Genomic DNA, 24,247 nt, shown 5'->3' with positions numbered 1-24,247 from the left:
TTAGGAACACTGATCAGGCACACATGAATGTATAATCATCGGTGTAGAAAGCAAAATTGTAGTAGCACTAATTGAGACATGCGTAATAATTTCCATAAGATATACATCACATACAAAATGTCATTTTCATGTTTAATCTTTCATTCATTTGAGGCTTTTTAAATCTCCGGTTGATTTTCCAAGAGGAGGCCAAGGTTTCCATCGTCCCACTCCTTGAAGGAGTCTGTTCATCCAACCATAGGAAGCATACTCCTGCTCCAGCTTCCATTTTTGTCCTGTAGCAGACTATGAACTTCTATCACACTAGAAATGAAGAATTACTGAGGATTTATGCCCTAAACAGTGTGTGTTCATACACAAAGGCTAGGGGTAGTTTTGATCCTTCAGAAGACAGCCTAAGCAGAAAATGCATGTTATATAGTTTGCTGTCTCTAACTCGCTACTCAGCTTCTATAAATGGTGGAACAGAGTCCTCAGTAGATGATGGGTGTGATGCAGGTTTGTGAGCAGAGTTTTTAGTTCCATTTTCTCTGTGAGGAATTAGAGACACCCCATTTTCTGCCTCAAAATGAGTGATATTCAACTCCCCAGAATGGTAAGAAGCTCCTGGCATGCCCACTGTTCCAGCATCGTCCCTGTGTGCACTCATGCCTGGTCGGTTGTCTCCAGGGTCTCTACAATAGGACTCAGGGTTGAGAGTGTAAGGATCTGCTTCACACTGCAGCATGATGGTTTTGACTTTACTCAAGTCTTTAATGGAAACTATCTCCTTGTCAGAACCGGGATAGCACAATATAAGTTTCTCCTTCCCCTCACCTTCCCATGGCTGCTGCCTTTCATCTGTGGTACCCAGTGTCTCCCAACTCACTGCACTAGAATTTGCCATTCTCTCCTCAAGTGCCTGTTTCTGTTCTTTGCTGGCTGCCTGTGTTCCTGGCACTTCCCTGTGATTGTCTCTGAGTGATGCTTTGTTGGTGCCGATTCCACCTTTGCTGTTGTTACCTAAATGGCCAAGGGCCTGGCTTCTAGTGGGAGGTGAGCAGATCTCCTTGAGAAGTTCCTCTCCTTTTGTGTGTGGAACAGAATGTGGCATCACGAATGGCAGGTTATTGTGGGGTTGTGTCCAGGCAGTGGGAGAGGAGTCACAATCCTCTATGCATGGAGGAATCTTGTTTCCTCCATCAGTTCCTTCCCTGTCCATAATACAACTTTGCACACTTTCATGTGATATTTTGGATTTACTCACTAATGGTTTTTCTTCACTTCCAAGCTGTTCATGGCTTAATTTTTGCTCTTCCTGCTGTAAAGCTTGATTATTACCTAAACTGTGACCCCTGGTGAAGGTGTCAGCCACCTGGTCACTGAGGGACAAAGTAAACTGGTTAAGCTCATTGGTCTTTAATTTGTCTGTGTATTGAGTCGACACCATTATCACATGGTCATTAGCTCCCCTAGAGTGTTGAGATGATAAAACTCTATTCTCTACATTTCCCAAATGGGCTGGGGAGGAACCCATAGCTTCTATTTGTAGCTGGGTGGCATTTTCCATTTGTGAGAAGAGAGGGAGTGAGCACTGTTGCCCAAGAACCCTGGTTACAGGTTGGAGCACTGTTGATGAGCTTCCATTAGGAATGTGGCCCACCAGGCAGCAGCCTCTCTGCACAGAGCCCAGATTGCCTACAGACAAGCTGTCAGCTCTCTGGAGGCCATTTCTTTCCTGGTAGGGGGTCTGCTGTGGGGCACTTTCCAGTGGCATCTTTGAACAAGTGAGTTTAGCATGACTGCTCCTGTCTGGCAGCTGAGAACTGACAAAAGACAAGGGTACTGCTTTGAATTTTCCCTCAGAAGTTCTGGCTAGCTTCTTGGGAGGTAATCCTGTTGGTTTATGTATTTTGAGGAGTTCTTCTGGGAACTCTTCTGGGTGGACCCTAGCTTTTCCGAAGGGGTGCAGATCTAACTTTATCCTTAAGTTCCTTCTCTTTGCTTTCTTACTTGGATGAGATTGCTTGAGTCTCTTCTTTTTTAAAAGCTGTTGCTCTGGAAACCATTCTCTTGATTCCTTGACCTCCTGCAGGCTGGCACAGTTTTTGAGATCCAAAGAAGTTGGGTGGTGATTTTCACTCTCTAGCTGTCTCCCAGAAGCTGGTGTTTTTGCTGATGTTGCCAACCTGTTTTCCCCAACTAAATCAGGATCATGGACTTTAACCCTCTTTGTAGAATATGCCTTCTTGATTTTTGCTGGCAACTTCAATTTGTCTTTGTTCTCCTGACTCCTGAGGAATTTTTTTATTGCTCTGTTAATTTGAATTTGCTCTTTCTCAGATTTCATGTGCTCTCTGTGATCTGGCTTCTTCTCTTTCATATAATCCTGAAATTCATCCCAGGACACATATTTGCAGGTAAAGGAAGTGTTGGGATGAAAATCCATTGGCTTGTTCTGCTTTAAGAGGCCACAGTGATCATCACATCCCACTCTATGTGTGTGGGAGATCCTGCCCACAGCACATTCCTCTGGCTCCCATGGCTTGGAGGATGAGCTGGTGATGAAAAGTCTCTGTCCAGGTGGCTGTGAAGCATTGTCTCCTTTTCCTATTGGAGGCTGCCATGATTTGTCTGTTAAATGCTTCCCAAGACTCTCTCTTGCCAAAGCTGAGGTGGATGTCACATATCTGCTTCTAAATGTGTCACTGCTGCTCATATCTGCTGAACAATAAATACAGGAATTTACCACTGGGCATAGTTGTAGTATCCCAGTCAACCAGAAGCTCCAAACCTTATGAAAATTGTGAGATGATTCCTTTGATTATTATCATTCCTGAGTACTTCCTAATTTTCTGCCCACACAAAAGAGGGACCTTGGCTATTTGTTGTCTTAGCAGTGATGTTCTTTGTAGCCACCTGTCAGTCAACTGACAGCGACTTAGATATTGTGGTATTAGGAAACAAATGACATTCATATTAACTCATATTTAGATTTAGTCACAGTTACCTTAAAGATGAATGACATCTGAATCCTTTTCAAGTGGCATAATAAGTTTTCTCTTATTCATTTTCCATTTTAGAATACAAGTTTGGAAAATCTATATAAAATATGAAGCAATGTTCAGGCCTCAGAGTAACAAAGACAGCACAAAAATAAAAACGTGTTGCCTTACTATAGGCAGAAAGCCATATCTTATTTTACTTACAGCAACTTAATGCAATATCGACTAAAGATTTATTAATAAGTAGGTGATTTGGTACATTGACTGGGAGCAGTATCTGTCTGTGACTTTTAAATGATATAGGTAAATATACTATTAATAATACACATTCAATAATATCAATGAAAACCTAATATTAGTTGTGTTCATAAGAAGAACTAGTTAATGTGCTAACTATTATACATTTATTATCTCATTTGATAGTCACAAGAGCCACAGTCTACTTCAGAAGAGCTGTTCTCTTAGGGCTGTTAAGGGCAAGAGATGCACTTAGATGTTTGATGTTTTTCCCAGTCACACATCAGGACTTGATCAGTCTATCTAACTTTTATCCACAATGAATAGAATTATGCCTCACAAGCCTACTTCCACTTGTTTCATGAAATTGTTTTATTTAGAGAAAAAAAATGAAAAAAGCTTCCATTTATTAGGGCAAAGGGGGAGGTGAAGTAAGCCCTGGGGCTAGAATGTCACCATACCTTAAGGCCTACCTTGTGGGTGACCATAAGAAATATGCTGGTGTGAGAAGGCTGGATTAAATGGGAACTGCATGTGAGTGTAAAGATTGTACAGGAGAAAAGTTGATGGTCTTTATAAGATTCTCAGAGAGTTCTAGAAACTGAAGGTAAGAACTAGATGGTTTCTAGCACCTTTTCTGCCCTGCAGGGGTCTGTTCTTAAGTCCCATGCTAAAGGCATAAACCCAGACTTTTCTTCAGGACCAAGTATGACCTTGACTGTTTCCTTGAATTCTTCCCTCCCACCCCAGGATGCTGCAGAACTGCAGGTGTCTCCTCAAGGTCACCATTGATATATGACAGACCACTGTTCCCATGGCAAGAAGCCAGTGCTACAGAGGGTTAACCAGCCACATCCCCTTGTGTGTAGAACTTCCCCACAGGCAGACAAAGTGAGGCTTTGGAAACTGCTAAAAGCTAAAAGGAAATGAAAAGGCTAAACCCTTACTTCTTATAAAGTAAAACCAATCTTTTCTGATTTCTGTGGCAGCTGTTTTTTTCTTGGCCATCTTTGTCTGGAATCAAACCATCAGCCCCAAGGAACCAGCAAGAAACGCAGTCAGATAAACTCACATCCTGCCTTATGCCACATCAGAAATAAAATATAGTTTCATTCTTATCCCGTGGTGCCCAAATCCAGCCTTAGGGCCAGATCCCCACAGTAAGTGCATCACATGGTTCCTCTGTCATTCATTTTCCAACAGCAAACGTTGCTTCTTCCAAACCAGTTGAAATAAGTGGCAAAACCCCTTTCCGAGCAGCTGTGTAAGTTTGCACTGCAGGGCTTAAAAGCATTGCCCTGGAATTCAGGAAGGAAAGGAAGATACTTGATTCATTGCCTCCACTTAAGTACTGGCATTGCCCTTGGACAGCAGGTGGGTGTCACGGCCAGGTTCACTGGGCTCCCAACATGGGACAATGAATTAAGCCCTGACTTTCCCAGAACTGAGAAGTTATCATCCTTGACAGCTCAGCAAGCGAAGTGTGTTTCTTGACACCATTCCTGAAATGAATCACTGGCATTAAGAGGTCGTTCTTCTCAAGTGCTGTGCTCTGGGAAGGCTGTATACTGCAGATTGACGTCAGAGCTCAGAAGACATTGGAATGAAAGCTGGTACCCACCCTCTCATAAATCTTAGCAATACTGTTGAAAAGGCTTCTTCTCTTTCCTTTTTTAACTGTCCTTAGGTATTAGGTCTCAAAATTTACTCTTCAGGCAGGGGGGAATGCTCAGTTCAAGGATGAGGAGGCAGCATCAACAACTCACCCAATGCACATACTGATAAAAACTCAGACAGAGATATTCACACTCACTATATACACAGGAACCACCCCCCCCCCCCCATAGAGACACATTGGCTAGCACAGGAGCATGTATACACACACAGGTACTCAGACGTGAACATGTGCATGTTTACACACACACACACACACACACACACACACACACACACACACATACACACACTCCCAGTACCTTTTATCTTCAGAAAAGGAAGAAACAGCCTACAGTGAGTTTTATAGCACTTCTCTGCTGGAGAAACTGAAAAAAGTTCCTTCTTCTGAAAAACTAAGCACAGTGGGATTTTTCTACCAGACAAGCTCACCTATTTTTCTCGTTCCGTGTTGCATCAGGATTTGAGCCTGGACTTCTCCATGTTTTGAGTTGCTTAGCTTTTCAGCTGTCTTTAGACATCTTGTAACTAAACTTGCATCATGAAGAGCTTTCTTGTTCCCAGAAGACCCCAAGCATCCTGCTGGTAGCAGTGCATCACCCAGGCGAGAGCAAGCCCCGTCTGGGCCACGGTCTCTCCCCTTCAGCTTTCTGAATGATGTGTCCAGGGCCGTGGATGTGGAGGCCAGCATTGCTTGATGCCTCTTCTCCTGTCTAAGTGCTGTTTTCTTTCTGAGGCCCACACAGGACATGACCCCTGTCTCATTTTCCCGAGTTAAGTGGCAGTTACAGCATCCCATAGCATGGCCATTTCTTTCTTCATGAGCACACGAGGATTCATTGAGAGTTCTGCAACAAAGGTTTTTGGATGTGTGTTCATTTGCTCTGCCTTGTTGGAGTTTCCAGTTAAATATCACTAACCCTGTGCATGTGAGACCAACAGCTCCTGTGACAAACAGAAAGACCATTAGAAGAGCATCATGGGAGAAATGTGAGTCTCACATATATGAAAGCATAGGAGGCATCCATCACCACAGAAAAACCATCAGGCCGGACAGAGGCTGTGTTAATTGACTTCATTCTACTTTGCAGTTTGTATATAAAGAATTATAAGGTCAGAGAGACGGTTCTCTGAGTAAGGGTGCTTTTTGTACAAACAATGGGACCTGAGTTCAATCCCCAACACTCAGGAGAAAATCTGGGTGTGGTCACATGTGCACTGTAACACCAGAGCTCTAAGAGGCAGAGACAGAAAGATCACTGTGGCTTGCTGGCTGCCAGCCTAGCTCTAGGCTCAGTGCAAAACCCTGTCTCAAGGGAATATTGTGGTGGTTAATAGAGTACTACATCCTACATTCTCCTGTAGCCTCCATGTGCACACAGCTGTACACACATGACAGGCCTACACCACAACACTCACATACACAAGACATTATTTAAAACAATTATAACAACACCTGGAGCTTTTTCAGAAACTGCAATTCATTCAACATAAAAGGATTATTTTTAGCTTATGAAAAAGACATTTTAATTCTCAGTTTACTTTTTTGTATGGTCATAAATAATAAAAGAAGGTAAAAGCTGCTAGACACCCTGAAAGTCTCAGAACCCTAATCCTCAATGATAAATTGACCCCACTTGCCTTTGGCTTATTTCACCCAGTCCTGATGACTCATCACAACTGGCGTCCAGCCAGTAGAAAGATCAGACTCCTCCCTTACCTGAATTTCTCTCTATCCTCCTTCTCCAGGCTTGATGCTTCCAACATTCACTTGTCTTAAGGACACTTCAGCCTTTGCTGTGTTCACTGTGACTCTACTGGCATCTTCTCTCTGCTTATTTGATTTAATTGTCCTTTAAAATCTAAATCAGTACCTCCTAATTCCTCAGTGTTGTTCTGGTTTTTGTTTGGTTACTTCATTTTTTGTTTTGTTTTCCCTCATCTTTTAAACGGATCCTGCATTTCCTGTGAGCCACAGGGATGATTTCTAGTTTCAGAGGGCCTGCTCTTGTCGTTTTGTGTATGAGGTAGACATAGATTGACCTCTGAGCAAAAGTGAAAGGGGCCCATGTTTGCAACACTGAATGAAGTTCTTATGACTTCCACCTCACTTTTCCCACCTTGACAAATGGCATTCCCAGCCACCTAGATATGTGAATCCATCTCTGAGTCATGCCCCATACCCAACTGCCAACCATGTGGGCCTCCTTTGTTCCTTACATTCTGACAGCAGGTCATGGTTTCCATGCTGCCTTCATTTTGCCTGCTCTGCATTTGTGCTCCTCTGCCAGAATTAAGCATTGGCAGAAACAGGAAATTTGCAGTCTTTCTCACCACCCTACCCCAAAGCCCAAAACTCAGGCACGAGGATAGTACTGCAGGAACATTTATTGACTATAATAGAAAGAATTCTTCTCAGCGTTCTGAGAACAGAGACACTTCATTGTCTAATCTGATAAACCACTGTGGTGATGAAGACCTGGTACCAATGAAGGCTGGCAGAGAGGTCTGTCTTGCTGTGTGACTTTGGGCAAGCCAGTTCCTCACTCTGAGATAAAAGCTGTGGCTGAGACTAAGCAGTTGGCTGCATATGCCTCATTATCTTCACAATGACACTATTAATGAGCACATACTTTTGAACTTGAAAGAATAGGTGTGTGTGTGTGTGTGTGTGTGTGTGTGTGTGTGTGCGTGTGTGAATATTGTTATATATGCAAGTTAAAAAAAAAGGAATAAAAATTTCTGGCAAAAATCCTTCAACTGGACTCAGGAGCTAGCTCTGTGGATAAAGTCCCTGCCGTGCAGGTGTGAGGACTGGAGGTTAGAATCCCCCAGAACCCATGGAAAAACCAGGCAGATGCCAATAAATACATTATTAGTAGCAGTCAGAGACAGAGGAACCCCAAATTCTGTTTGGATGCCTTTCTTGAGAGTTTTAGGGCTTCTGAGCCAGAAATGACCCATATATTTTAAGCTTCCTGTTATTTTAAAAAGATTTTGGAATCTTTTAGAACCTATGCCCATCTATATAGATAAAGAGCTGTTCCCTTACATAACACAGCTCTAAGTGTCTGGTTCTAAAAATAGTTATAAAGGATATTGTGTTGTGATATCCCCCAAGTGGTGCCCTATGGAGCTGGTGTGTTGGAACTCATTACAGGCAGAAGACTGGCAAGTGTTCATGGGATCCCTTCCTCTTTAAGGTTGAGAACACTCGTTGGAAAGTGGGAAGCTGTACAGGGGCTGCCATGAACATGCCTGCTTCATGCTGTGTGGCCTGTTACTTTGCTGTTCAGCTGCCTGGGTTTTCTCCGGAATACATGTCAATTATCCACTGGGTACCAGAGCACATCAGGAAATTTGCTGCTACTGGGATGCTTTTGTCATTTGTAGTAAATTTCTTTGAATTTTAAATTACTGATGTTGTTGCACAGATGTCAATGTAATTGGTTTTTCTGGGAAGTTTGGGTTCCCTTTTGAGGGAGTTTGATGGCTCCTGGGTGGTCACTGTATTGGCTAGTTTCCATTAGAAGCACAACTAGGAGCCAAAGAGCTGGTGTCCAGTTCATCCACCTGAAACCTCTTCTCAAATAATGGTTTATAACAAAGAATCCACTACTCAGTCTTGGGTACCATTGGTGAGACTCTGTCCTACAGATATAGAGCACTGTGTGTGTGCAATCACAAATGAACAAAGAAACATATACACAGACACACTCAGAGGGATGCACACACACCCAGTCACAGACATAGACACATACACACAAACAGAGGGAAAGAGAGAAAGGGAGAGAGAGAATCAGAAACACAGAGGCAGACACATATATAGACACACAGAGAGATGCATGTGTATGTGCCCAAATACACAATCAGAAGCACAGACACACATGTTCCTCATTACCCTGTGCAGTGAGATCATTCTAAAACACACAGAGAGATCAATCACTCAAGAAATTTCCATTAATGGTAGTACTGTACATCATTCATCTGGCAAGATATGATGGCCAATGCATTTTAAATTCTCATTACTCTTAAAAATTGAATGATATCTACCCCTTTGTTGGCCTGGGACAAGTACATGAAAGAGATAGAAAAATACAAGTCCTCAAACAATACGAAGCCCTCCAGCAAAAGAGAAAACAGAGGCACATCCTGCACAGTTGCTTGCTCTGAGGCATACAGCTTGTTGAGCAGAGACAGGGTTCAAATCTGCAGTCATATGCTTAGTGACTCAGTGACTGCAGCCCACAGGCTCTGTGTGTGAGGTGCCTGCAGATATCCTGCTGACACCTTCTTGTGGTTCTGGGAAAGCCCACTGGCAAATTTTAAATATAGCATCTTTAGTCTTTGAAAATTTCATACTCATGTGTAATGCTGAGTTTAAAATCATAAATACTTATTTTTCACACACACACAGAGGAGACAGACAGACAGACAGACACACACACACACACACACACACACACACACACACACACACACAGGGGGGATTTTGGGGTGAGTATGCCATGGACATTCATGTGGAGGTCAGAGGGCATAGAAAGAGTTGTCTCTCTGCACTATGTGGGTCCTGCAGACAGGCCATCAGACTTGGAAGTAAGTGTCTTTACACACCGAGCTATCTCTCCTGTCCTCATTGGTGACTTTTACAGGGAGAGAAAATGCATAAATGTGAGTGAGGGGAAGTATCTACTGCTCACCAGGTCTTTGAACTTTTTCTTGGGGTCCTAGTAAACACTCCAGTACTGTGTGGCGAGTGGTTACTGAAACAGAGAAATTAATCTTGTGTCACAATCATGATAGAAGGAAGTCTAAGTAACACGTTAAGTTAGTTATTCCAGAGTATACTCGTTGGGCTCGGACGGAGTCCTTCATTCTCAGGCCCCGTCTCTGTCTTGTACTGCTCTGGTTAAGCACAAAGTGCTTGCAGCCTCTGCTAGGTCTGCTGACCTCTCTTCACCAACCTCTCCCTTCCACAACCTGCCAGAGGCTCTCCCCAGCTGCTGTAGAGAGGACTCACACATGCCAAGAACATGTACTAGAGGGGTAAAGAAGGGGGCTTCGTTCCCCTGGTATACCTGCAAAGCCCAGCACCGTCATCAGAGCCACGTCCTGCCCTGGAAGGAGGCCACGCCTGTCCTTTAGAGCCAGAGAGAGGTTGTGACTCTTGGAGTCACATTTGGCCTCAGACAGCCTCAGCATGCTCTTTGCAGCGGCCACAGCCGGCGGGGATACCTGACAGTTTAAGTCCTTCGTGTTATAGAGTATGTGAACCGGAGACTTCACGAAATTTCTTAAAAAGCGGGCTAGGGGGTAGAGGTCACAGGTGCAGCTCCACTGGTTCCCCTCCAAGCTCAGGACGCTCAGCTGCTTCAGCGGAGTGAAGGCGTCCGGCATGTGAGCCAGCATGTTTCTAGAAAGGTCCACTTCCTGCAGTTGGGGCAGGGGCCGAAAGGCATCCTTCTCAATGAAGGAAATGAAATTGTTGGATAAGTCCAGATGCCTGAGTCCGTGGAGGTTCGCGCCTCTAAAAGAACTCTGTGTGAGGTTGGTGATCTGATTTCCATCCAGCAGGAGTCGTCGCAGGGCCTTGGTGTACCGGAACCAGGCTGCTCTCAGGGTGCGCAGGACATTATTGCTCAGCACCAGGATCTGCAGGCTTCGCAGCTTGCTGAAGGTGTGGTCAGACAGAGAAGAACTGGGGATGCGGTTGCGGCTCAGTGACAAGGTCTGCAGCTTGGTGAGACCATGCAGAGAGCCTTCCTGAATTCCATAGATAGCATTTCTGCTGAGAGAGAGCAGGGCCAGGTTAACCAGGAGAGTCAGGTTGGCACTCTCTATGGAGGAGAGGTGTCCGTCAGTAAGGATTAGGACCCTGGTGGTTTCAGGGGCCGCTGTGGGGAAGAAAACACAAGATAGAGACAGGTGCGAGCAAAGGGTGAAGAACAGAGGGAGATTTGTCACCTTCAGGGCACGAAGCAAAATGGAAACGATTGCAAGGTTGAGGAATGGTGGATTTACCCCTGTCCTCTGTCTCTGGAATACGCTCATTGAAGGAACCCATGTGTTCCTCGGTATGTGGACTTAACTGTTCGGGGGCTCACCCACACCGAGGTTGTTTTGAAGGTGGCTTTTCAGGCCTCCCTCCTCGGAGGTTGCGTCCTGACCTGGGCCAGCACTGCTGTCCCTGTGGACCTCCACCCCAACCTCAGAGCTGCCTGATACAAAATGATTTCAGCATTTGTCAACAATGCATATTTATGCTAAAAAGTCAATTATTTCTTTTACCCTCCAGCAAAAAGGTGTGGGCTGGGTGGGGAGTGAGAAGGAACTCAGTGAACTCAGCTTCTTTTTTCTTTCTTTCTCTTTTCCTTTTTTCTTTTTTCTGCTTCAGGCTAACTTGATCAGATGTCAACTTGATCAGATCTAGAGTCTCTCCAGACAGCTGGAGGATCTGTCAGCAGGGTCCTCATTATAGTAGAGGCCATCTTGGCCTCCTGTCTGATATCAGTCCATCCTGTGATGACAGGTGGTACTCAGGGCTTCCAACTGTTAAATCCCTTCCCATAATCACCTCTGAGCCATCACTGCTCTGTCATTAGAAAGCAAAGCATTTTAACTCAATAAAAATGCATTGTAATCAGGAGTTATTGTAACATATCTTTATCATGCTAAAGTTGTTTTGACTGCAGATGACAGTATCATGAGAATGAAGGAGCCCATTGTCCCTAGCAGGTCTGAAGGTGATATTAGAACCACCAGCCATGGAGGAAGCAAATCCCAGTTCCCCTGGGAAATTCATACTGCACTGTTGAAACAAAGAGATAAAAATGAAAAGACAAAGGCAGCTCAGAGTGCCTTCTCTTGGAAGAATTGCTTCTCTCCTGGCAGCACACAGACGCTTAAATCAGGGCAATTTCTAAAGCATGTGCTATTGATTATTTAAATTCTATTAATTCTGGCCAGTTTGGCATTTTGTCTGTCTCACCATCATGTCTGAGAAGAGCTGGGGGAGTCCTGTTTGTTGAGTACCCAGTGCTTTGGGGATTTCAGACTTACTGAGAAAGTTCTGACTTCTCTCGTCTGCAAGGAGACACGAACACTGTCCAGTTCCTTTCTCACTCTGTGTTCGTGAAGTCTAGCCCCACATGGGTGGCATCCTGGGTGCAAAGATACAGGAAAGTGCAACAATGCTAACTGACATCTCACTCACATCACAAAGCAGAGTGATCAAGAAGCCTGCTGGTGGGATGGGAGCACATCCATAGTGTTTGTTTCCAGCACTGACCAGGAGCAGTTCAGATACCAACTAACAGGAAACTCCCCACTTTCAGACAAGATGAGAGTGTCTACCTCCAAATTCCCAGACAGTCCTGGGATTTTAGAAATAGATGAAATTCCCTTCCTCCACTCTGCCTTCACTCGGTCTCATTTTTGAAAATTTTCCACTGACAGAGCTTATAGCCTGTTTATCCCTCTCATGAATATCAGGATGTAAATCACATTCTCCTCAAATTTGTTAATAAGGTATCTTATTAAATTGTTGACTTAAGCAAGCAGTATGTAATGAATACAGGCAGCACTCCTGTTAGCATTTCTACAGCTCATTTACGACTGATAAAAAAGAGAGAGAGAAAAAGAGAGAGACCAGACTCTCAAAATGAGATGGGCTTTGATAATAATCGGTTTTGCTGGTACATTGGTTAATCTTACAAATGCTGAACAATTGCCATTCAGTATTCAGAATTGTTTACATTTCCTTCATTTGGTGGTAAGGTTCAAATCTACACAAAATATGGGCAAAAGCAGGTTCCATACTCTAAATTCTTCTCTTTGCTTTTAAGTATGTAGCTTTATGAGGTACAGATATCCTTTTATAATAAAAACATCTCAGTTGATCTGGAATGTACTAACGTCCTATTGGTTAGGGACAGAAAATAAAGTAAAGGTACAAGTCCCCTAGTGATGTAAAGCCTGCTCCTTTGGAGGGTGCCTCTTTCTGGATGACCTCAGAGTAGTCAGTACAGCATAGCACAGGCATGGTACAGGCATAGCAAGGAGTCTGTTGGCTATACCATTCACTGCTGTGTAGCTATGAGCTTATTACCTACTATGTAGGTTAGCTGTTGACACAGGGTTACATCCTGGGTGCATACCAGACAGGACTCAGGGCAGGCTACTATCATCCGCAACATGAAGGCAAGGGGTAGGAGCCATCTACCTGAAAAGAGAGCAGAGTGCAAGACCCATCAGAATGTGGTGTCCATAAGACTGTTGGTGTCTACCACCTGGATTTCAGCTTTTTGGTGGTGACTGCTTCTGAAAGAGCACCATGTGTCCTTGCAAAAGTAGAAAGCTACAACCATGTTTTGAGTTTACAGTGAACTATTAACAAATTTGACCATAAATCCAGAGAACTAAACAACTTAGGTTCTTGGCAGAACACTTTAGAGTTTGCAGTACTTTTCCCAAAATATCATCTTATTTCTTATTTCTCTGAATTCTACATCTTCCCTGAGGTAAAGAAATGGAAGTTGAATGTGGTTAACAAGTGGTCAGAGTCACACAGATAGGAGTGAACCCAAGGTTTATTAGCTGGGTCTGATGTTGTCTATGATGCTGAAGTGTCTCAGGCTCCCAGCTTTACACATCTGCAGGGGAACCATCTTGTCTCCTACAGACCTAGATGCCCCATTTAAGGAGAGTGAATGGAGGGAGATCAAGACCATAGCTCTGTCCAGTATTGAATTCAGCTGAGTTACTGGCCCATGGTAGTGCCATTCATAAATTACTTCATTTTTCATACTTTCTGCTTTTCCTGTATTAAATAAAAAAAAACAACAACAAGAACAACAAAAAAGTCTATCAACCATACAGAGTTAGATGAGGTGCTCTAAGTACAGTGAATGTTCAAGCTGGTCCTGATGCTGCCTTCCAAGTTTCCCCAGTGAAACATTATTACCCTTCAAATGGGCCACTTAAAAGGAATTTCTTGGTGGAAAAAAAAAAAGAAGCAGCAGACTGAAATGAAGGTCTTAAATGTGTAGCAGTTTGAGAACAAAATAAAATATAAATTATTAATTCAATCACTGGCTCAATAAGAATTTTGGCAAATATTTCAGGGTCAAGGCCCAAATGATGGCCTCTATTCTTTGGGAATGGAGATGTAGGTGGAACCCTGGCTTGTGGGATGTGCATCCTATGGTGTGCCATAAGCAGCAAACATGTGAACAGGAACACAGGACTCAGGTCACCTGATGATAAATGATGCCCTGGAATAAAAGCAACAACAAAGATTGTCTCCCAGGGCTCTTAATAGGCAGACAAGGAAGAATTCTCGGGTAAAGTGAAGTTAAACATAACCTACAGAAAGCAAAGGTACAGGAAATCCTGCTGGGGAGAAAAGCAAGTACAAACTCCCCAGTGGTGGGGGAGACTCCACATGATGGGTGTGGTGGGCATCACGTGAAGGGTAGGGTAGATCCCACAAGAAGGGTGTAGTGAACTTTACATGAGGGTGGAATGGACCCTGTATGAGTGACGTGGTGGGCTATATATGAAGGGTGTGACAGAATTCACATGAGGGGTGTGGTGGACTTCACATTAGGGTGGAGTGGACCCTACATGAGGATATGGTGGACCCCACATGAAGGTGGAGTAGACCACCCCTAAGTGTGGAGTGACCCCATATGAGGTTGGAGTGGGCATTATTAATCCAGTTACTGTTTCAATAAGAGTTTTAGTAAATTTTTCAGATCCAAAGCCCTGATCATGGCCCTTATATTTTGTAGATGGAAATGTAGGTGGAGCCCTGGCTTGTTGGGTATGCATCAGATGATGGTCTTTATTCTTTGGGAATAGAGATGTAGGTGGAGCCCTGCTGTGGATATCGCTCTGTGTAAATAAAGTTCTGATTGGCCAGTGGCCAGGCAGGAAGTATAGGCGGGACAAAGAGAATTCTGGGAAGTAGAAGGCTGGAGGAGACACAGCCAGCCGCTGCCATGGAAAGCAACATGTAAAGACACTGGTAAGCCGCAAGCCATGTGGCAAAGTATAGACTAACAGAAATGGGTTAATTTAAGATAGAAGAAGCAGATAACAAGAAGCCTGCCACGGCCATACAGTTTGTAAGCAATATAAGTTTCTGTGTGCTTTCTTGGTTGGGTCTGAGCGACTGTGGGACTGGCGGGTAAGAGAGATTTGTCCTGACTGGGCCAGGCAGAGAAACTCTAACTACAGAGCCCTGCCTCATTGGGTTTGCATCTTATGCAATGACAAATGCAACAAACAAGTACACGTGAAAATAGGTATTTCATGTGGATGAGAGGTGTGGTAGATTTCATGTGAGGATGTGGTAGACCACACATGACGATAGAGTGACCCACATGAGGGGTATGGTCAACCACATCCACCTGAGGGAGGACTGAGCCACACACAAGGGGTGTGGTGGACCACACAGATCAAATGCTTTGGATGGATGTGATGAGCCCCACACAGGTTTAGTGTGACCAGATGGGAATATGCAAGAGGAACGATTGGTCAGAGATCACATGACAGTTTGCTGTGTGCCTTAGAGAAGAAAGCAAGGACTTCATATTTCACTTATGTAAATGAAATGGGACATGCTTACAGGCTTTTGTGGGAAGCATTGCTTGATCCGAGGTGCATGCTTATGTGATCACCTGACTGCGTCTGGATCTTACTTTTAGACAAGTGGAGAGGCTGCACTAATAGGAGACGATTGTGGTGATGTCAGCAGGCCCGGATGTAGCTTTGACAGTAGAGAGGTAGGTAGGTAGAAGATGAATTTTAATGATATAATTTGACTTGACAAAAGTAAACTCAAATCAATCTGGTAGACAATGCTAAATCTGCAAGAATAAATAAGACATTACTCACTTTCAGAATACCTTGTGGCTAGCGGTATTGATGTGTAGTCACCTAGTTCTAAGGAAAACTGAGACAGATGTAGTAAAAGACGGAAGGCTGTTTTGTGGGATCACTTGGACACCAGAGGGATGTAGTTTATTAGTCGGATCTGCAGAGTGTGGCAGTTTTCTCCAGGCTGAACATAAAAGTCAGACAATTGTAGAGTGAGAAAATATCCAGAATTAGGCCTTATGAGCTATAAATGTGACCTCAGCTCATTTCTGTGGCCTTACTAGGCAACAAAGTATTGTCCATGTGTGTAGTTCAGGGCTTATGCAGAGGTTTAGGTAGTTCACACAGGATCCTGAAGTCTCTTACTCTAGGATTCCTTTGATCTCTACTACCTGCTTCTGATATGCAGGATTCCAAAATGGCCCTTAAACTTCCCATCTGTTGTATACATACATACACATGACCCCTCTCCAGGAGAGTGGACAGAACATGTAGAGATGAGATGTTATATCCATGATTCTCTTCTGTCATATGCTAGAGGAATGTCCTTTAGGGGACTACCCACTTGGGTGCAGCGATTATTTATAGCAGGTCAGAGGATTCACTCGAGGACATTGAGCTCATGCTGGCCAGGAGAAACCCAAGCATCCATCTTGTGAACTACCCATGTCAGGTAGCTGTGGGCATCCTCTGAAAGTTTAGGGCCATTCCTGAACAATGTATTATGAAAATAAGGACATGAGTCACACAAGCATAGGAAAATGCATTCTACCAACCACCAATGGTCTTGGATATAACTACTGCACCTTAAATAAGAGTCTCAGTGGCATCAAGCACCTTGATTTTTGGTATGATATGACTCCAAGGAAAAGACCAAGCTAATCAGTGCTGTGCTTATGACCCATAGAAACAAGGTAAAAACAACAACAATTAAACCATACGTTTTGCTAGAGACTCACAGAACCTTTTGTTATATTGCAATGGATCTGAATTCTGCCCTCTGATTATGCAAACAAACTATAGGAGTTTGAATTCCTATGATGGGCATCTACCCTCAAAACAAATGCTATGACTAAAAGAACAAAAATGTATGACTTCCTTCGTGCCCTTCCTCTCTGCTGAGTGACCACCTCCTTTAGGTCCTACCTGGTTAGCCCATGCTCCAGGACCTTCTTTACATTTTTCTAGTGCTTACAGTATTATCTGTAGGCAGGTTTATCTAGCATAAGCTACTTGATCATGGAGGTTTTGGATAAACATTGAAGGAGAAACTATATAATTTCACAGCGTACTGGATGCAAACACAGTACAGAAAGAAGTCAAAGGCCATTCTCTGCTTTAGAGTCTCAGTAGGTAGACATAGTTGTCATTGACTGAAATGGGAAAGATTAAGGGCACTCAACTGTATGTGTAGTATCTATAGGTAGGAAGCCTGGAGTTGTTCTTTACAGACATGAGCCTGCCAATTCATCAAAAAAACTGACTCAAATTAGAATTGTCCTGGGGAAATTCAAAATTTTGAGAAAACGAAGAGAACCAAGGTACCAAAGCCTGAGACAATGGCTTCAAAGTCAACTGAAAAAGATGTATTTTAGGGACAAACGAATATATTTAATGCTGTAACAAGTAAGATAAATGTTGAAACTTACCATTGATTTTACCAAAAAGCAAGTGTTTGCTCTCCCAAGAACAATTCTAGTAAGGATTGTTGAGGAGAAAGCATGATTGGGGCAAAGGTGTGGGGTATTAAAGACAGCAGGGTAAGACACGTCTTAGGGCATCTTGCAGGTAAGTGAGCTGCTGTGGGATATCTGCACACTTCGTGAAGATGTATTGCTGTGATTGGTGTAATGAAGATCTGAATGGCCAAAAGCTAAGCAGGAGTTCTAGGTGGGACTTCTAGGCAGGGAGAGAGAAACTGGGAAGAAGAATCTAGACATGCAGGAGACTCCAGGAGATGCAGAACAAGTGGGGCATAGAGAGATGGAGAAGAGGTTAAAAAAAAAAAAAGCCACATGGTAGAATGTAGAAGAAGGATAATTTAAGCCATAAGAGCTAGTTGGGCACAAGCCTAAGCTAAAGGCCAAGCTTTCATAATTAATAAGAAGTCTCCGTGTCATTATTTGCAGGCTGGGATCCTGATGAGAAAGAACTGCTACAGTGAGCAGATAAAATGGAGTGGATCCTTGAAAGAGTTCACATGTGGTTCTTATTTTGTTGCTTATTTCTAAGTGGGAGAAAACACCCTACATCTGTAGGCTGGTGGGGTGATCAGTACCAGCAGAACACTGTGAGGTAAAACAGACAGTAGGGAGAATTCCTGGGAGAGCACACAAATGCAAGTTGGTTACAGTTAAAAGTAGGCAAGTCCATCTCTCCTTGGAAACAAAAGGGGAGGGAGTCTGCGTAACAGGTGGGAGGGAGATGCCATCCTGGGAGCTAGAGAGTTAGGAAGAGTTTGCAAGACGTGACAGAGCATAGGACAGAAGTAAGGATGGGGCTGGCTGGGCAGTACCAGAAGCCAGCTGAGGTTAAAGTGTTGTGATGTTAGGACCAGTCAGTACAGATTTAAGTAAGGTTGGCATCATTTTGAAGCGAATTCAAAGACAAGAAAGAATAAGGGAGTTGGAGCTTTGTGGATGGGACCAACAACTAATGACTGTGGTAAAATATAAGACAACAAAAGCGATGTGCAAAGTGGGTAAAAATAGCATACAGAAGGGTGTGAATTAGATGGATGGTGGTTCGGGGTCTGAGGACCAATTCAAAGACATCTCAATAAAAGGTTTTGTTTTTACTGGTAGGATGACTTTGGAGAACCACAGTGTCCAAGAGTGTTGGAATTAAAGTTCTACAACTGAAATTCTAAAGCACACAAAGGAGGGGAAGGAGCATAGACTGTGTAATGATGGAGGAGAGTGGAGATCAGGGAAGAACTCAAAGCAGTTTTGATCGGACTCAGATAGGACCTCAGAGTGAGTGACCATATGAATGGTCACCTGGGAAGGCCTGGGTAGTGAGGACTTTCTGCCCGTACACTTAAGGGTACAGAGAGTATAGAGCCTGACTGTAAACCAGTCATTATAACGTCAAAGAAAGGAGACTGACAATGTGGAAGGGATGATAATATGATACACTGAAGGGAGAAGTCGATACAATGTAGAAACAGCAGCAAGGAAGACACAGCTGGTCAGCCACCCTGCCACCATCCTGCCAACTCAGAAGAGTAGAACTGCTATACCGAGCAGCTCCCACTAGTGAGGGCTCTGGAGCAAACAGTGTCCTCGGGGGAGGAATAGACAGAGAGGGAGAAATTGTTCTGCTAAGATTCTAAATTAGCTGGCTGCTGAGCCTACACATTCAATCGACCTCTCCCCCTCCTGGCAGTGAAACTCTCATAAAGGGAGAGGTGGTGGGGTGCACAGCCCTTAGTATCCCACACAAGGAAACATTATTTCTTTAAAAGAGACCAACATTTCTCAAGACTTCAAGAATTTTTCCTGTATGTCCTCATTCATTTTTATATCCCTTGCAACTTGAACAAGGCTTGAAATATAAAAAGACACAATAACAACTTAGCTAAACTTATATGACTTTGAAGTTCATAATAGTCAATATCTTCTATGGCAGTTTTTGAAGCTAAAAGTCCAAACTCAAAAGTAGGGCATAGTCGTGAGAGTCCCACCTTGGCCTTAGTTGTAAATCTGAGATGCCTGCCCAGAAGCTAATTACAAAATGAGAGCCAGGGATTCTTTCCCTGGGGATGTGGATAGCACATTGTAAGGCGTCAAGATAGTTAATAGTTTTCAGCATTCACATTTATGCTTTCATTTTGAAGAAGAAACCCTGCCATTTAAAAACATGCAGAGCTAATTAAAGATTTTCCACTATTTCATTATCTGAATATAGTTCCAAATTCTGACTTGAAACTCTTATCACAGAAAGACTCAACATCCCTCCACGAACAGTAAATGTGCATTCAATTAGCCCTTCAATACAAGTACATTTTAAATAAAAAATATACTTTATTGCTAATCTCATTCTTCACAAATGCAAATACTCAATTTTCAAACCCAAAGAGTTTCCTTTATTTTGTTCTTAAGGGAGAAAAATAGTCTTTTCTTGTTTTACAGGGAAGACCCGAGTTTTCTGAAGTTGTGAGGAAGCTGGAAGAGTGTCTGTGCAATGTGGAGGTAAGCATTTGACCTGCTGAAATGTCTGTTTTAAAAAATGCCTGAAACATCATTAGGGCCAGAGGCTGCATTGTAGGTGCTAACACCAGCTAAGTACACAATGAAAGCGTAGGAGGAGAACTGCCCGCAGCTGTCCACGTGGAAGAAGGAGGTCAGGGACACCTTTACCCTAGTTGCTCTTCTGGTACTCCTAACATGAAGCTCAGGTCTAACTGCAGGGCAGGAAGTGTTCCTAACTAACCAACCTGGGACAAGGTGTGGTCCCAACCACCACCACTGTCTAAAGTCAAGTCTCCTACAAGCAATCTTTTTTTTTTTTTTTCAATTAAAACTGCTCGGCCATTAGCTCAGGCTTATCACTGACTAGCTTTTACATTTAAACTCATCCCATTTCTGTTAATCTATATGTTGCCACATGTTCCGTGGCTTCACCTGTGTGCCGTTACCTGCTGCTCCATGGACAGCGAGCTGGCATCTCCTGACTCATCCTTCCTCTTCCCAGAATTCTCCTTGTCTGCTTATCCTGTCTATACTTCCTGCCTGGCTACTGGCCAATCAGCATTTTATTTATCAGCCAATCAGAGCAACACATTCACAGCATACAAAACATCCCACAGCACCTCCCCTTTTCTGTCTAGTCAAAAAGGAAGGTTTAAACTTTAACATAGTAAAATTTTATGTAATAGAAGAGTTATCAAGCCAGAATTACAGTTATAATATCTAGTCTATTTGTATATGGCAAAATTAAAGAAAACATTCTATCTGTCCTGTATTTGTGAGTCTCAAATTTCATATCTAATTTATCTTTTATCATAACCCAGGAAAACTATAATTATAACTATCTAGTCCAGGGAGCAGCATGCAACGGCGCACAGGTAAAGCCATGGAACACATGGCAACATATAGATTAACAGAAATGGGCTGAGTTTAAATGTAAGAGCTAGTCAGTGGTAGGCCTACAAGGCAATCTTACAACTTGTCAGAATTGTATTGAACTCTCTTTCCACTTTTTGGGATCCAAGATCCCCCTTGGCTGGTCCCAGGCATCAGAATGTTTTCCTCATGGCATGAGATTCCTGAGTAAGTTTCTTGGGGTACAGTGTCTCAAGGGTCTGGTAGACAAAGGAAGTGGCATCAGAGTCTCTCTGTAACACTTCATCCCTGCTAGAGAAGAGGAAAAGGCTGTCAGGGAGCAGAGGGAGTTAGTGCTTAAAGAAAGCAACTGTGTGGGTTGGGGATTTAGCTCAGTGGTAGAGCACTTGCCTAGCAAGTGCAAGGCCCTGGGTTCGATGCTCAGCTCAAAAAAAAGAAAAAAAGAAAGCGACTGTGTAGCCCATTGGTCTGTAACCTGCTGAGAAAGAACAGTCTCTGCTGCTGCTTCCAGGCCAGAGGAAATTCTTACCAAATTTTAGTGTTTCCAAAAATAAGCAGGCCACAGAACGGTCACAGCCATGCTGAGTTTAAAAATAGATATATTTTAAAAAATGAAAGAGTAGGGGCTAGAGAGACAGTCCAATGGCTAAGAGTGCTTCCTGCTCTATCAGAGGACCGGAATCTAGATCCCAGCACCTACATCGGGCAGCTTGCAACTTTCTGTAACTCCTGCTACAAGGTATCCAACAAATTTTTGGCCTCTATGGGCACACATGAACACACACACACACACACACACACACACACACACACACACACACACACCACAGACCACACAGGCAAACAAATAAAACAAATCTTTAAAATTATAACTATTACAAACATATTGGAAGGTAAATATTTAATCATTTTTTTCTACAAATTTGTACACAAGTGATGAGCCAGTTGGAAGATTATGCCATTGTCCATTTGTGTTCAATGAGCAAGGAAACATAATCTCAAAACAGTGCACAAATCCACTGGATGGCATGGCCTTAACAGGACATGGAGTGATAGATGCTGGTGATCAGGATAATGGAAAAAATTCCCTTCATATCAAGGAGCTGTTTGATTTAATTTTCTCTATACTTGCTTTAATTTGCTGTAACCTGGCCATGAAATGGCTTTTGAAAATGGGTAAAAGAGTTAAAATGGAAGCACCTATTCAAAAATAATAGATTTCAGATGCACAGGAGGAGGTAAGGGACTACACACAGGACTGTGGTCCATGTACATGGAGACAGAGGGGCCAAAGCAATGAGACATGTCTGCCTAAGCCAGCACAACAAAATCAAGACAAGCACCAGAAGCATTTTCTTCCTTACAATACATCTCAGCTCAGCGTCCCTGGAGTGTGGTCTACTGGGAAATACTTCCAGGATGGCAGGCACTTTCATTCTGTCTCATTATTCACAGAAACTGTAGAGAGGAAGCCTTTCACTGAGAGGGACGCGTCCTCCTAACATACAGAAAGCCATGGATATGGGGAGAGTAGTGCCTGTGTTGCAGGACTGCTTACTGACAAGAGCATCTTCTACATATTCTAGATGGACTTGGCTGTTACAAGACACCTTCAGGATCTGAGCTCCAAGTATCCTATTATGTGAATCTTGGAGTTCAACCAGACAAGGTTGTTTCTAGCCTAGGATTATAGATCATCCAATGGGAGTAGGAATTACCCCATGTGCTGGCTCATCTTATGTCAACTTGACACACAAACTAGAGTTATCTGAATGGAAATTAAATTGAGAAAATGCCTCCATAAGATCCAGCTGTAAGGCATTTCCTTAATTAGTGATTGATTGGAGAGGGCTCAGCCTATTGTGGATGGTTCCATCTCTGGCCTGGTGGTCCTAGATTCTATAAGAAAGCAGGCTGAGCAAGCCAAGAGTAGCAAGCCAATAAGCAGCACCGTCCATGGCCTCTACATCAACTCCTGCCTCCAGGTTTCTGCCCTGTTTGAGTTCTTGCCCTGGATTCCTTCAGTGGTGTGAAGTGAGTAAGGATGACACTAGCAGCCACAAAATAAAATAAAAAGGGTGATATAAGGTGGGTAAGGCCGAAAGCACTGGGGCATACCTCAAGCAAACTAAAGAGCCGTGACATGCACAGAGAGCACTCTGGCCAGAAGAAACCTGGCCCATAAACTCCAAACTGAATGCTGATGACCTTCAGCCCCAGAGCCAACCTAGAAACACCACAGTAGCTAGGAGCAGAGCCTGCCATAACTCTACATATATAAACCTCAGCCCTTTGTTTAATAAATGAGAGCTTGCTTGCAACTCCCAGAGTCTGTGTCATTAACTCTGTGTCTGCTCACCCCTTGCTCCCTGGGATCAGAGACAGCAGGACCCCAGCTGCAGAGCCAGCAACAATGATGGACAACAGAATGGAAGTGTAAGGCAAATACACCCTTTCCTCCCTATAGTGATACTTTATATGTATTGAAATATGATGTTATTTGTATGTTAATAAAGTTGCCTTGGGGTCAGAGCAAGCCATAGCAGAAGCTGGGTGGTGGTGGTGCACGCCTTTAATCCCAGCACTTGGGAGACAGAGCTAGGTGGATCTCTGTGTGTTCAAGGATACAGCCAGCATGGCGACACACACCTTTAATCTAAATACCAACCATAGAAGGCCTGGAGGTCTGTACAGACAGGCAGTGACGAGGAGGTCATGTGGCTGGGTTTACAACCAATGAGAAAGCAGAACAGAAAGTCTATAAAAAAGAAAAAACACACAGAAGTAGGTCTCTTGCAGAGAGGAAAGACAGAGCAGCAGTGAAGGGTAAGGTTTTCAGCTCTCAGCTATTGCTCTGACCTCTTGGCTTTTAACTCTCTGAGAGAGAGAGAGAGAGAGAGAGAGAGAGAGAGAGAGAGAGAGAGAGAGAGAGCTGTTTCTCATCACAGCAGCTTGGCTTATCTAAAGCTACCTCTTTTATTTTATTTTATTTTATTTTATTTTTTGGTTTTTTGAGACAGGGTTTCTCTGTGCAGCTTTGCACCTTTCCTGGAACTCACTTGGTAGCCTAGGCTGGCCTCGAACTCACAGAGATCCGCCTGGCTCTGCCTCCTGAGTACTGGGATTAAAGGCGTGTGCTACCACCACCTGACTTCTGCTATAGCTTGCTCTGACCCCAAGGCAACTTTATTAGCATACAAATAAAATCACATTTTAATACAAATAAAATATCACTATACCTCCCCAACTTTCTTTAAGATCATGATGTTACCTTACAGCAATAGAAACCCTAAATAAGATACTCCCAAACAGGGGCAATGAAAGGATCTGGAAAACAAGCTTGTTTAGTCACGTTGCTCAGGACTTCAGGGGCACTCCCCCACATGAGAAAAGATAAAGCACCTT

General features: G+C 43.4%; 2 protein-coding genes across 2 annotated transcripts in view; one reads left to right on the top strand and one right to left on the bottom strand.

Annotated features, from left to right (window-relative positions):
• Positions 1-24,247, top strand: part of LOC118585633 (serine/threonine-protein kinase TNNI3K) — a 269,798-nt gene that overhangs the window by 197,704 nt on the left and 47,847 nt on the right. Inside the window, exon 22 of the mRNA XM_036190397.1 lies at positions 19,910-19,969. Coding sequence (XP_036046290.1) covers positions 19,910-19,969 — 60 coding nt within the window. The remainder of the gene's footprint in view (positions 1-19,909; positions 19,970-24,247) is intronic.
• On the bottom strand, positions 440-13,090 carry Lrrc53 (leucine rich repeat containing 53). The gene is made up of 4 exons (XM_036190167.1): positions 13,003-13,090; positions 9,974-10,789; positions 5,328-5,840; positions 440-2,700 (listed from the first exon to the last, which is right to left on the bottom strand). The coding sequence occupies exons 1-4, from the start codon at positions 13,088-13,090 to the stop codon at positions 440-442; spliced, it is 3,678 nt and encodes a 1,225-aa protein (XP_036046060.1).

This window comes from Onychomys torridus, chromosome 6 (assembly GCF_903995425.1).
Source record: "Onychomys torridus chromosome 6, mOncTor1.1, whole genome shotgun sequence".
Taxonomy (NCBI): domain Eukaryota; kingdom Metazoa; phylum Chordata; class Mammalia; order Rodentia; family Cricetidae; genus Onychomys; species Onychomys torridus.
The sequence above is the reverse complement of the archived record's forward strand: the minus strand, read 5'-3'. Positions and strand labels throughout refer to the sequence as shown.